The sequence below is a fragment of the Trachurus japonicus genome, chromosome 1, assembly GCF_045865225.1.
Source record: "Trachurus japonicus isolate A0001 chromosome 1, Traja_1.0".
In the NCBI taxonomy this organism is placed as follows: Eukaryota; Metazoa; Chordata; class Actinopteri; order Carangiformes; family Carangidae; genus Trachurus; species Trachurus japonicus.
The window spans coordinates 12,736,952-12,749,969 of NC_140907.1; the positions used below are offsets into that span (position 1 = coordinate 12,736,952).

The following is a 13,018-nucleotide window of genomic DNA, read 5'->3' on the forward strand; positions in this document are numbered from 1 at the left end:
TGTCTGATATCTTATTAGGCTACTTATTAATGAAGGAAAGAGTTCCTGAAATACTAAAAAGGTTCCAGTTCAGCTGAATCGTGAAAATAAAACATTAATTAGAGTGAAAGCTACAGGAAATGTGTGCTTATAATTAAAAAATATCTAGTACTTGTGTAAAATAAATGTTATTATAGTGTGAATTGAATTGACTGACATCAGAACATGATCAGACAACATGAAATACAAATAATAACAACTTGCAGTGGACCACCGCAGTAGAGGGAGCAGATCAATTGTTCTTAGTGTTGCAGACACACACATCAGAGCAGGTGGAGGAGATAATCAATATGGCTAATATCCCCCTCCATTCCCTGTGTACCTGCAGCCAAATCCGTATTTGAAAATGTCTCATCATTCAAGTAAAGTCCCACTTGAGCAGTAGCACCTCTACCAACATATTCTATCTATGCATGCATACCCCCCCCATTTTTGTATGTCTTTAAGTAATTACATTCCTCATTTCTCATTTCCATTTCCTCATTCATCATGTCTGCTCTTTCCAGATAGCATTTCTTAGGTATATTTTAATATTTTACACCCGCTGTTCGTTTCCATGGGATCTGAGGTTGATCAGATGTTCTCTCACAAAGTAATATTGCTCTGCAAATTTGCACCTGCTCCTGAGAGGCAGATAATACTCTCTAAAAACTGACTCTGTCCTAACCCTTGGTCATTGCCAAACAATGCACAATCAAGTACAGAGCTTGTACGTCATAGCGCCACACTTCACTGATTACACTGAGGGTAAATCTTAGATGACAATATGTCTCAAACCACAGTTGCCGCTCTTTTGTAACATATTGGGATGCTCGCCGACGGGCCCAGCATACATTAGGTGCAATATGACCCACAGGCAAGTGGGCTTGAAGGGGATAAAGCAAGTATTTAAAGTGTATAGCACCTTTTGCAGATACAATCTCACGCAGTGATTCAATTAGAAAAAAAAAAGTCAATGACAACAAATGGCAACCAGTTGATGAAGTAAATTCACAGCAACATACAACAAAGGAGGAGAGAGACACATAATTAAGTACATCATTTGAAAACACAGACAAGAGGAAATAAGCCAAGAGAAAGCAATAGATGAAATGGAGCAGCTATTCCTACAGGCTAACCAAAAGCCTGTCTGAATAAATACATTTTCAGCTGCTTCATGAAGATTTCACAGGAGTCTGGGGAACGGCAACGACAAGGAGAGTATTCCATAAATTGGGTGCAACGGCCAGTAATTTCTGTTCAGAAGACCTTAGAGTCTGATTGGCTGTATAAGGGAGGTCAGTAATATACCAGGGTGTTTGACCATGCAAGGCTCTAAAGCTTAGCACCGGGATTTAAAAATGAGAATGGAGTTATTTATATATATATATGTATATATAGGGCTGTCCGATGTGGGGTATTTGGGCGGGGGTGTTGGCTAAAACGGGGTAGTTCACAGCACATTAATAAAAAAAATGTTGATTTAATTGTTCTATAAATGTTACTTTGGCAGCTGACAGGAACACTCTACAGGAGTGTCATTTGTGATTTATGAGTAAAATAACATTTCTAAAAAATAAAAATATATTCATGTTACCATGGAGATGGACACAACAACATGACATGGCAGAGTAATATTTATAGTGATGAGTCAGGTCATGGTGTGCTGTCATGCTGATTCGAGCACGTTCTAAATTTCATCATCATCATCATCAGATTGCTTGTATAATTGTCAATATTTGAAGGCTGTTGTCAGGCAGGCTTCCAAATCTTGATGGCATTCAAGTATTCAGTTAAAATGGACGATTTGTTCCTCTAATCAGGTTCAGAAAAGCAGTACAGCTGTAAAAAATCGGCATCAAAATGGTGAGAAGAGTAGTTAAGCAGATTTCCTCAGAAGTGTGCGCAAATTGCATAAAATGTAAAACACAGAGGTCACAGTGGGGATGATTAATTGATGTCAAAGCTGCCATGGAGTTTCTGTAAAATTTCTGTCTTCCTCTACAATGCTAGAAAATGTCCAAAATAGACCAAAAGGAAACTTAAATGTATTCTAAAGCACAGCAATGCACTAAAAATTACAGATCTTTTGTCTGGAGGTGGTCAGGCTGTCAGATGGACAGGGCAGCTCTATCATACTAATTACAAACTGGCTTTCAACATGTTTCCTTAAACATCCAAGAGGAGTTTCTGCATAATCTTCAGATTATGAGAGGAAGAGTTAGATATTAAACGGCCTGTACTCGTAATTACCCCAAACACACAGACACAGTAACACACAAGTGGATTTAATTAGAGTCAGTGTGATGAAAAAGCAACTCGAGAAGCCTTTCAATTGCATCTGCGAGGGCGCACACTCATGTACACACATACCACACACACACAAAAATCCAAAGGCAAGATTATCAACTTTTTGTTCTACTTTACCCACGAGTTCTCCTTGAGATGTTAAAGCCTGGCAATTAAAATGATAATGACTTTTTAACTAGCTCAAGACTTGTTTCTCAGTATCAGACAGAAGAACACACACAGACACGCATTTGTGCTCACAATTATCACCTGTGTATTACTGACATCTGAGGGCACTGTACCCTTCTCTCTGTGCTCCATCAATTCAATCACATCTCTCTCTTCCTTTCTTTGTTCATCTTCATCCTGTCTTTTTCCAACTCTGTCTCTGTCTGTCTCTCTCTCTCTCTCTCTTTCTTTCTCTTTCTATCTCCCTCTCTCCCTTCTTTCTCTTCTTAGGTGCAGAAACTTGTATTTTGTAATATATCAGCTTCTTTAATTCAACCACCTCCTTTGCATAATTACCACCTGCTAAATTCGATAAACTGAAGCAAACACATCATGCAGATTACATTTTACTGCTGTGCAAGCATACTAATGCTTACGGAAACCTGTTACATAAAACACACACAGTGTCAGCGCACAAGCATGAATAGAATGAACAATTTTATATCCCACACAGCACTGTCATTGGAATAACATACTCACACACGGACACACAAATTAAATAAATGCATTATAAAGCAGCATAGAGAATGGTCGTCTGTCAGTAATAGAGAGAGGATTAAGCTTGAATTGTAGTGTAATCACTGGTTGTGGGTGTTTAATCCCTGGCATATAGCTTCCATACTGCTGAGTGCGGCCACAGGAAGTTATCTCCTGCTTCCACTGGCATCTGCACCAGGAATCACAGCATACGCACTGTTTCTCGGCAAGGGAGTTACTGAACGAGTAAATGGAGTTTAAAAAATCACTACATATGCAATAACGGTGGGTGTATGTGCGGTATGTGATGAACTGTGAAGAAGAGTGAAACATCAAGGAAGGAGAGGATGGGGTGGAGAAATTGAAGAGTCAGGAAAAAAGTGAGATGGATCTGTGAAAGAACAAAATAGAGTAGAGACAAATTTCAAATACAGCCACAGCCCAAAAATTACCATATTGTTCTGAAATGTCAGCATGCAGCATAGAAGTACCACATTTCAAGACAATAGAAACTCTTAACTTCTAATAGGAATACAGCCAACAATAGGACATGACCCTAAAAGGCAAAGAGTTAAGGTTTTCCTTTTGTTTTGTTTTTTCGCTTTGCTCCTTATTCTGTTTTACTGCACAGTAACTACTCCTCTTTATGAACCCTAAAAGACAAAAATATGGCTACCCATGTGTTCTGCAGTGCAAGGGGTACTCATTTCCTTCGCTTTACTTTGGAAAAGTACTTCAATCAGTTACAAATTTACAAGCCTAGTCTAGTGAAATGCAAAAGCCCTAATTAGCAAAATGTACTTGACAGAAGTAATCTTTAGGCAGTAGTATTTGTTGTTTATTGTTAATGCATAATGTGTAAAAAGGATTTTTGTGTGATCTGGTGGCCTGTTGAGATGAAGGTGGTCTTAACTTCTTACTATTGTCAGTCAGGTCAATCTATTACTATGCATCACATTGTATAAACAGAATTATGCGTTGTCTGTATTTTTAATCTACAGGTGAGTTAGGGTGTTAAAGTAAAAAGCAAAATATTTCCCTCTGAATATAATTGAAAATCTAATTGAAATATTCAACAAAAGTGAAAAGCAAATATCTCCAAATTGTATTTGGTAAATATTGTTACTCCCATCAGTGTTAATATTCAGCTGTTTCTTCATTTGTGGTTTTTGCAGAGAGGAGAAATTGTTTTCACCCTTTCACATTTACTCACACATATATTTTGTGGAAGGCCACAATGAACTGAGTGATGGTATCCAGAGGTTGTGCCATTTAATGTCTTTGCAGCCAGTTGCTAATCAGATGATAAACTCTTAAGAGCCATTTAGCATCACAATGTCTATTCATACTTGACCTCCAAATGAGATCGGCTTAACTTAATATACATATTGGCTTCCTCCTGGCTTGGGAAATGTAAATGTATTTTTACCATGCCAATATATCATGATTCGAATTGAGCCAAGTCATACAGTCAAAAGAGGGATTACCACCTTTGTCATTGAGGGACATCATTCAGCTTAAACAAGTTGTCATTTGGCCAAGGTCATAAATCTCTTAGCATATTAGCATGCTTCGTGTATGTGTATGTGTATATGGGCTGTCATTATCCATGGTTGCACGCTACGACATCTCTCAGTCATAATTGATGAGCTGTGGGAAATACATCCCGCTATGCTTAATGAAGATACACAGACGTTGTGTCTGTCGCTCACACACTCGTAGACACTGGTAGATGTAGCAGCCCGGGGAACACGGGGGCATAAGGGCTTTGCTTGAAGACTCTCTCAAATATGCAGGGCTCTCGATCAAGTCATCCAGGCAGTGTCACGGACACACACATACAGACAGACACACACACACGCCACGTTTGTATTATAGCACTTGTCAGGACATTGTCTTCGTCATCGGCATAACCTTTATTTAACCCCAGATCTGTTCTGTCAACTCCAAGCCAAATTAAATAAAGTAAATAAGAGTGTGATAGAGTGTTTTAAACAATTCACCCTTGTGGGTAATAATGCCCTTTGTCGTTATAAGAATAGAACCAGAGGAAATTGCACACATGCACACACACTGACTGCAGAAGGAGGCCCCCAATGTCTTTGTGTATGTTAAGTGTGTATGCCTGTGGTAGATGGATTAGGTCTTGAATGTCATATCAATAGTTGTCCTTCTCGCACACGCACACACACATACTGTAATTGTGATATTGAGTATTGAATGGATGGTGTGTGTCGAACATGAGACAAAGAAAGGAACAGGGACAGCTATGGAGCTGACACTGAGTGATGGCAGCAAACATAGTCGTATACATGCATGCATTACAGGTCACAGTCGCACACGCGCACACTCTTGGGCCTGAAGATGAATGACAACACATACACACACATGACACTGAGAATCTGTCTTCCATTTTCTCAGCCAAATCTTTTGTTCTGACATCTCCTCCTCTCTATTAATCTCTCTCTCTTTCTCTGTCCCTCTCCCTCTCTTTCTGTCTCTCTCTCACACACACACACACACACACACTTGGAACAAGCGGATATCTCACTATTTAGTCTCCAGGAGAGGTCCTCATCCTAATCCCTGATTAACAATATCAGTCGGTGGTGACAGTTTAATTTAACACAGTGCTTCTCAAGGATTAGCTGCTACATAAGGGTGTGTGCATACACTCGTACACACATACAGACACACAGACACACAGACATCACCCTTATGTATATTTCACTTTAGAATAGCCACTGAGGAAATAAGATGATAATAGAAGTAAACACAATTTTCTGCAACCCCACAAAATAGATAATGAGAGAGGGGCAGTGGCATATAAATTGAGGCATTCACTTAATAAAAGTAAATATCGGAGGGCGCAACAAAGAGCTGTAGGAATTGTTAAGGAAGTTGTGTGGATATCTTTTTATGGTGTCATTCAAGAGTTTGCATGTAGGCCTGCATGCATGCTTTCATGCAGGCGTCTGTGTCTGCGTCTGTGTGTGAGAGGGAACCACCAACATGAAAAGAGGCGGATGTTTTTACTGTGTATTCTGTCTAAACCCTGCAAGCACATTCAATTCGAAGCGAGATCAAACAGAGAGTTGCATCAGCGATTATAATGTGCGTGAAATGATTCAAATGGATGCCTTTAGCCAGGAATCAAATTGTCTCACAGCCATTGTCTAATAATTATAATGCATATGTCAGGGTGTCTGCGGGTGCTTCAAAAATTTGGGATAAAATATGTAAATTCAGAATCATCTTTTGTAGTTTATTTTTAGAGATCATGTTGCAGTTTCTTCATGCCTTGTCTTTTTTCTCCCTTATGTTATTTTCTGATCTGATCATTTTAAGCAGAAATTTCACGTGATGTCCTGTGTGTGTTTGTGTTTGCAGTCATCTGCCTGGTTGGCCTTGGCCTGGTGGTGTTTTTCTTCAGCTTCCTGCTCTCCATTTTCAGGTCCAAGTACCATGGATACCCTTACAGGTAACTATAGCAACCATACAGTCGCACTGCACAGATCCCCACACAAGTTTCATCCATAACTTGACAGTTATTCAAAAACAATATACCGTACAGGCCCACAATGAATCTTAAAATCACTGAGGTTGACATAAAATCTTTGTAAAGCTATTGCAGACACGGTGCAAAAATCCCAGCCAAAACAGGATCCATTCATTCCCACCGTTTCTTAAATTTGAAGACAGATGATCGATTGGAAACACTCCCTCTGAGATGTGCAAGCCAGAGATCCCTCTCCAAGGAGACCAATCATACCCCTCAAACTTTAACAGAATTTGCAGTCTGACCTTCAGAATGCATTGAATTTATTTGACAATTTGCAGGACATTCATACATAGTCTATGTACACATTTTTTCTTGTTTACACAGACTATTAGAAATCATGGCTCCGTCATGGATGTTTTCTATAGGTTGTCACATACTGAAAGTGAGTGGACACTAAAACCCTGCAGCTCAGTGAACCAGAGCAGCAGCAATTTGGCCCCACTTTGAGCTAAAGGTCACCACTACATAAAAAAAGGTTCAATGTGTGACAGAAAACACTCAGAGGACACAGAGTCTGGGTCCAATCCGCCGCTACTGGAGCATCTCTAGGATATTGCAGCTCAACAATAGGATACATCCAGCTGCAGAAACTCACCCCTGGGATTCAGGGGGTTGAGGGCACTTTACCAGGGCAAATCATTTATTATAGTGGTGGCTTGAAATTTGTTGTGACCTCAGGTTTAGGCTGCTCAATGCCTGTTCAGCGTGGGACCTTGAAGTCCAGTGATTATTGTCTACACACATAAATGTCCTAGAAATGTCTTGTAATTTGGTACTGATTAAGCTGAAAATGAGGATCTCCCTGGATAGGAACATACATTTATAAGTTCATTATTTTTTATTTTATTATTTTAATCTTATTAGATTTTCAACTATATTTTCTAACGGCCAGTTAGTGCATGTGCACCTGACCTTCCATGCATTGAGAAAACTCATTTCCAGTCTACAGATTATAGCAATTTTTAAGTGAAATGTGATTTATAGCTTAGTGAAGTTTTATGTAGCTCTTGAAGTGAAACACAGCTGCAGTAATGCATTTTTATATTCAAAGAAACTAGATCAATATTTACTGTATACCCATAGTTTTATGAGATTTTTAGCTTTTTTTTTTTTTTACAAAACAACTAATGTCTTCATTAGTGTCCTCGTTAATGTACTCATTAGCAGTCAGTGCCATCTGTGGTGGCATAATAAGTTTATGACGCAGATGTGTGTAATTTGATAGGCTAGTACACTTTAGTGCTGCTCCAAGAAGTTCCACTAAATTAATGTTTAAATTAATGGTATTTACATTTGTGTAGTCAAGTGCATGTTTTGTAAGTTGATTGGCCATTTTAAGTCTGCTCCTCCCGAATTCCCTCTCTTTTTCTAATAAACACAAATGAATCCTCAGTATTTGAGCAAATTTGGCCTGATAACATGGCTCCAAAAACTCTTTCAACAGCTATTTTCTAATCTCTTTCTCTATCAACAGTTTTTGAGGGTTTTTCTTTTTTGGTTGACCTATGCTAGAAATATATTGTTAAAAACAAAATCATTTATTTATATCCATTCCCTCTTGTCTGCCTACTCTCTCCTTTGCTTATCTCTACCTCTCAACCCCCTGTTTCTCAGCTTCCTTATTAAGTGAAGAAAAGAAAGACAAAGTCGGAGAGAGGCTGTAGGTGAGGAGAAGAGGAGTCGAGAAGATACTTGAAGAGGCGGAGGCAGTGTTACAATTGAGTCTAGAGTGCATGGTTCGTAGTTGGGGGGTTTTTTGTGTGTGTTTTTTTTTATTATTATTTTTATCGACTGCTATCAAATCTGCAAACTGCATAGAAAATAAATTATTCTCACTTACACTGGAAAATAAAAATATCTGACATGTCTCTGTATCTTAGTCTCTTCTTTGTGGTTCTTTTAGTTGTTGAATATTCAATTTAGGTAGATACACTGACCTGTGAATTTAAAAAAAAAAAAACCTTGTGCTGTTGTTGTTGAATGTTATTTATAAAGAAAACTGTGTTACGGGTCAAGGGAAAGTAAGAGACAACTGAGGTCACAGAGAGTGAGGTGCGCGTGCAGGAGAAGGAGTGGTCTTTGAAAAGAAACGGCAGGTTAGAAAAATGTTGTGTGCTACAATCTCTTCAGCTTCGAGTGCTCAAGCACTCACGGCACACTCGCTCACACCCGTCTCTCTCACTCGCTCTTGCTCTCTCTCTAAATTTGGGCCTAAAGTTTTATATACAATATTAAACTAAAGGACGTGTTCTCTGTCTATCGATGGTGCAGCACCTACACCCCCCCCCAAAAAAAACACAGCACTGTTCATGGTGCTGTGACACTCAACCCCTGCAAGCACTGATGCAGAAATCATGGCCACACAACGATGGGACTTAACGTTTTCATTCTCCATGTACCCACTCGTTAATTCACAGCACAACACTCATCATACTCGCCATCGCTGCATTGTCCCTGAAAGAGAGACGGTGATGTCGTGCACGCAGCCTAATGAGTGAGATCAGGAAAAGGATGGATGGAGAATGTCCTGTTATCTAATGCCAACTGAAGAATTTGTTTATTCGGGTGTTTTAACTCTTTTCTCCGGAGAGGAAAGAAACACAAATGAGATCATGAATCAATGACGGAAAAAACAACGTGATTCGACGATTAGTCGACCAAGGTGCAAAATCTGCCGAATCAGATTCAACTATGAAAATCCTTAGTCGAGGACACCCCTAATCTCTTCTACACATTCAACCTCCAACTGCTGCTCATATCTTTGTCTGTGGTGACCATGCATCATGCTCCTCATGGATAGGCACAGAAAAGGATCATTAGCATCATTTTTTTTAGATTTGCAGCTCAGTCTATTTCAGTTTCAGGTGTGAGGACTTTAGAATTAGTGAAACATAAAATTGCTGAGGTCCAGTCATTTGTATCTGGGAATGTCTGGCTGTCTGATCAAAATCACATTTTATTGACAGACTGTGTGGTTGCAGTTGCTTTTCTTGTCTATTTTTGCATCTCCATCCCTATAATCGTTCATGCAAGTTGTGGCCACAGCCACAGCCACAGCCTTCCAACTAATACCGACAACTAAAATACAGTTAATGTCAGACATTTAAAACCACTTAGACGGTTGAGCAAACTTTGGGGTCATAGTTCAACGGTGTGTCAGTGACACCAAACTTGAGTCACTGATGCAAATACTTGAACTGAGGTCACAGAAGACTGTCGAGAAGTGGTGTAACTTCTCTTGCCCAGTGTGAGAAGCATAGGTCATTTGGAGGATACATATAGATTTCTCATTTTTTCACTTGTGGGCTGCCCACAAAAACACTGAGTGGGCTGGAGCATTGAAACCATTTATGTAACCTGCTGTGCGTGGGCAGAGAGAGGAATGGTACTGCAGATAGGCCTGTTTGGACAAATGTAAAAAAAAAAATTCCCTCTCAGACTTCCCATTCTTGTCTATTTTTGTTTTAAATCATTGGAAGAGTGTACAAGAGCAAGTTGATCTTACCAAAACACAAATGCTCACTGAGGAGTGAATAAGCTCTCAATCAGCCACTGCATTTGAAACCACATCTCATTTCCAGAGTCTCTTCCTGTCCTCACCATTTTATGTAGTCAGAGAATGCAGTATCTTGAACTGAAACAAAAAAAAAAAATCAGTTGGCAGTCGACTTGCTGAATACTGTATTTACATTTACTAATAGCCTACATGCGGGAAATGGAACCAACTCAAATGTTACTGAAGGTGCCCTAGAGTGGAGACACTGAATGGATAAGGCCATCCTTTAGCAAAATGGTAACTATAGATAGATAGATAGATAGATAGATAGATAGATAGATAGATAGATAGATAGATAGATAGATAGATAGATAGATAGATAGATAGATAGATAGATAGATAGATAGATGGATAGATAGATAGATGGATAGATAGATAGAAGACAGACAGGGCATTAAAAAAATAAAAGCTCAGATATGAATATATATTTTGAGAGATATATGATTTCAGCAACGCATAAAAGAAAAGTACAGTACACAGGCCAATTTCAGCCATGCAGCTTTAAGCATTGATTTAGATTAGCATATTGAATAGATTTCAAACACTTTCATCAAATAGTGGAACTATGCTGATTGTCAGCTCTGAGACTCTCCATGTGTTTACCCCCAACTGTTGGCCTTTACATTATGGAGGAAGTAAGCAGAGAAAATATCACCTTCATTGGAGAGTTGGGGGTTGATGTATTGGCAAATGGAGCAAAATCAATGTAGGTATTAGAGGGCAGCTGTAGAACAAAAGATATAATCACAGAATCATTTCTCCACTGTTTAAGAAAGTCACAGCAAAGCCTGTGTCTGCTACTATTTATCATACGTCTTTTATAATTAGTTTGCATAATTGTAATTAAAAGGGCTATTTGTAGGTTTTTACTGTTGCTACGTAGCCAATGTTAGCGTTAGGGGCTCTTTATGTAACCTAGTTTTTAAAAAAGAGAGAAATGTGAAATCAGCATCAAGTTTGCTGTGAGCTGTCTCATTTTCTTCAATTTTTTCCCCCCACTTCTTTTCAATAATAGAATAAGCATGCTAACCTGCTAGCTCTAGCCTAGTCCATGATGGCTGAAACTCTTCTCAAGCGACCAGCACCTGCTCCAGACAAAAACCAACAGTTGGCAGCTGGTAAAAACAGAGATCTGGAACGGAAGTGAAGCTCACCACCGAAAGCCGCCTTTGCAGTTGTCATTCTTGAAACCAGTTCCAAAAGACAACTGGGATTCACTGACAACAGGCTGAAGAATGGAGCCACTTGTACTTCCCCCCGCTGCTCCACCTGGGAAAAAAACACAGGTAAAATTTACCAATCTGTTACGGAATAAGAGGAATGAGGTTGCTGTTAATAGCTGTCAGTTATGTGCTTACTTTAGTGATACTGATGGAAGCGAAAGTAATTTATATGCTGTAGTAGAGAAGTATTTTCTATTTCCAGAATGTTTTTACTTTTACTGTATGCCCATATTGAAGTGGTAACCAAATATTTACAAAAGAATTGCACATCCAGTGACTATGCATCACATGTGTTAGTCAGCCCCCCATATGATCTCTTAGGAACAAACTTATGCAACTCAAGAACAAATCAAGACATGAGAAAATCCACTGAATTTGACCATGTTATATAGCTGGAGGCCCTAAAAAGGAGTAATGTGACGTCTATTGTGAAACGTCTTCAGGCCAAATTCATGTACAATTCTCACAAAACTAAAAAGAAAGTTTTTTGCTACTACAGCAACCATTTATTTATACAATAGGCTGACAAAAGAAAGTAGTTACTGGCACTGTAGTGACATTTTGAGAGAAACTCTTTTCAGAAATATATAAACAGCATACCATTGGCTGTATTTGCCAATAGGTATGAATAAGAGTGATTGTCTGCGTCATTTTCCTTTTGAGGCTCCAATATTTACTGTGCCTTCACCCCAGTGCATGCTGGGGTGTACTTCTGCTGCCAGAGAACATTCATTAGTTCAGTGGAGATGTTCTACAGCACATCACCATTAGAGACATTACCTGTTTCTGAGTAAAAGCTACAGCAGCTACAGATTCAAGTGGAATCAGATTGGTTAAGAAAAATAAATAGGTTTTCTGAACACAAAAAGAACACATTCACAAAATAAACCTTTAAAAAAAATACATTAGTAATATATGATTGACTGTTATTGTTCTCTTGTACATGCTAATGTTTATTTCCATGCTTCCATGTGAAAAAAAAAAAATCTAAGAAATTCAATTGGCATTTGGATGGTGACAGCAGCTTTGACATTTATGGAGGTCATAGTGAATGTATTTTACAGATAAAGATTCAGAGACAGCTTCAGCTATTCTAGGAGCCTCTCTCATTTCCAATATCCTCTAGCCGAGTAATTTCTATACAGGCTGAATTACACATGTGTAGTCCAGCAGCCAATAGTCTGGTCATACAAAACCGACTAAATGCGAGTAGATGTAAAATTTCAACAAAAAGCCGACAGTGCCCCCTATGGGTTAACAAATGGCTGCTAGAGACTAAAGGCCTGTCTACTAAGATCCCAGATAAGGGGGCGCTAAATTGCGTGCTTCTGGTAAAAAATTGCGTGTTTGGGTAGCGCACGAAAAACAGGTGATCTACTAAGAGTAACCCGCTAAATGATAGCACACAAACCGCAGTATTTAAATGGGGGTTTTGTGCGTGGTAATCGTTTGGAGAGTGGAACGCTAAATGTATCGCGTATGCTTTTTTGCCCATTTGAGAGACACAATCCTCAGTGCACCCAGTTGGTGCAGCTTGCACATTTTTTTGCGGGTGACATCAAGTCTTTGTAGGAGCTAAAACATTGTGTTCCTGAATGCTATATACTACAGTTTTTCTGGCTCACTGTCTTTTTTTCCCCCTACTGATGGTTTTTCTGGGTGGCA

The 13,018-nt window shown here is 39.1% G+C and overlaps 1 protein-coding gene across 2 annotated transcripts in view; it reads left to right on the forward strand.

Moving 5' to 3' along the window:
- The window catches only part of tusc3 (tumor suppressor candidate 3), a 64,795-nt gene extending 56,366 nt beyond the window's left edge, over positions 1–8,429 (forward strand). Inside the window, exons 9-10 of one of the 2 annotated variants that reach the window (XM_085773257.1) lie at positions 6,403–6,493; positions 8,189–8,429. In XM_085773257.1, the coding sequence (XP_085629383.1) occupies positions 6,403–6,493; positions 8,189–8,204 (107 nt within the window). In that variant the 3' untranslated portion in view covers positions 8,205–8,429. Of the gene's footprint in view, positions 1–6,402; positions 6,498–8,188 lie in introns of those variants that run through there. The other variant, XM_085773266.1, reaches the window with a different exon arrangement.
- The last annotated feature ends 4,589 nt before the right edge of the window (positions 8,430–13,018 follow it).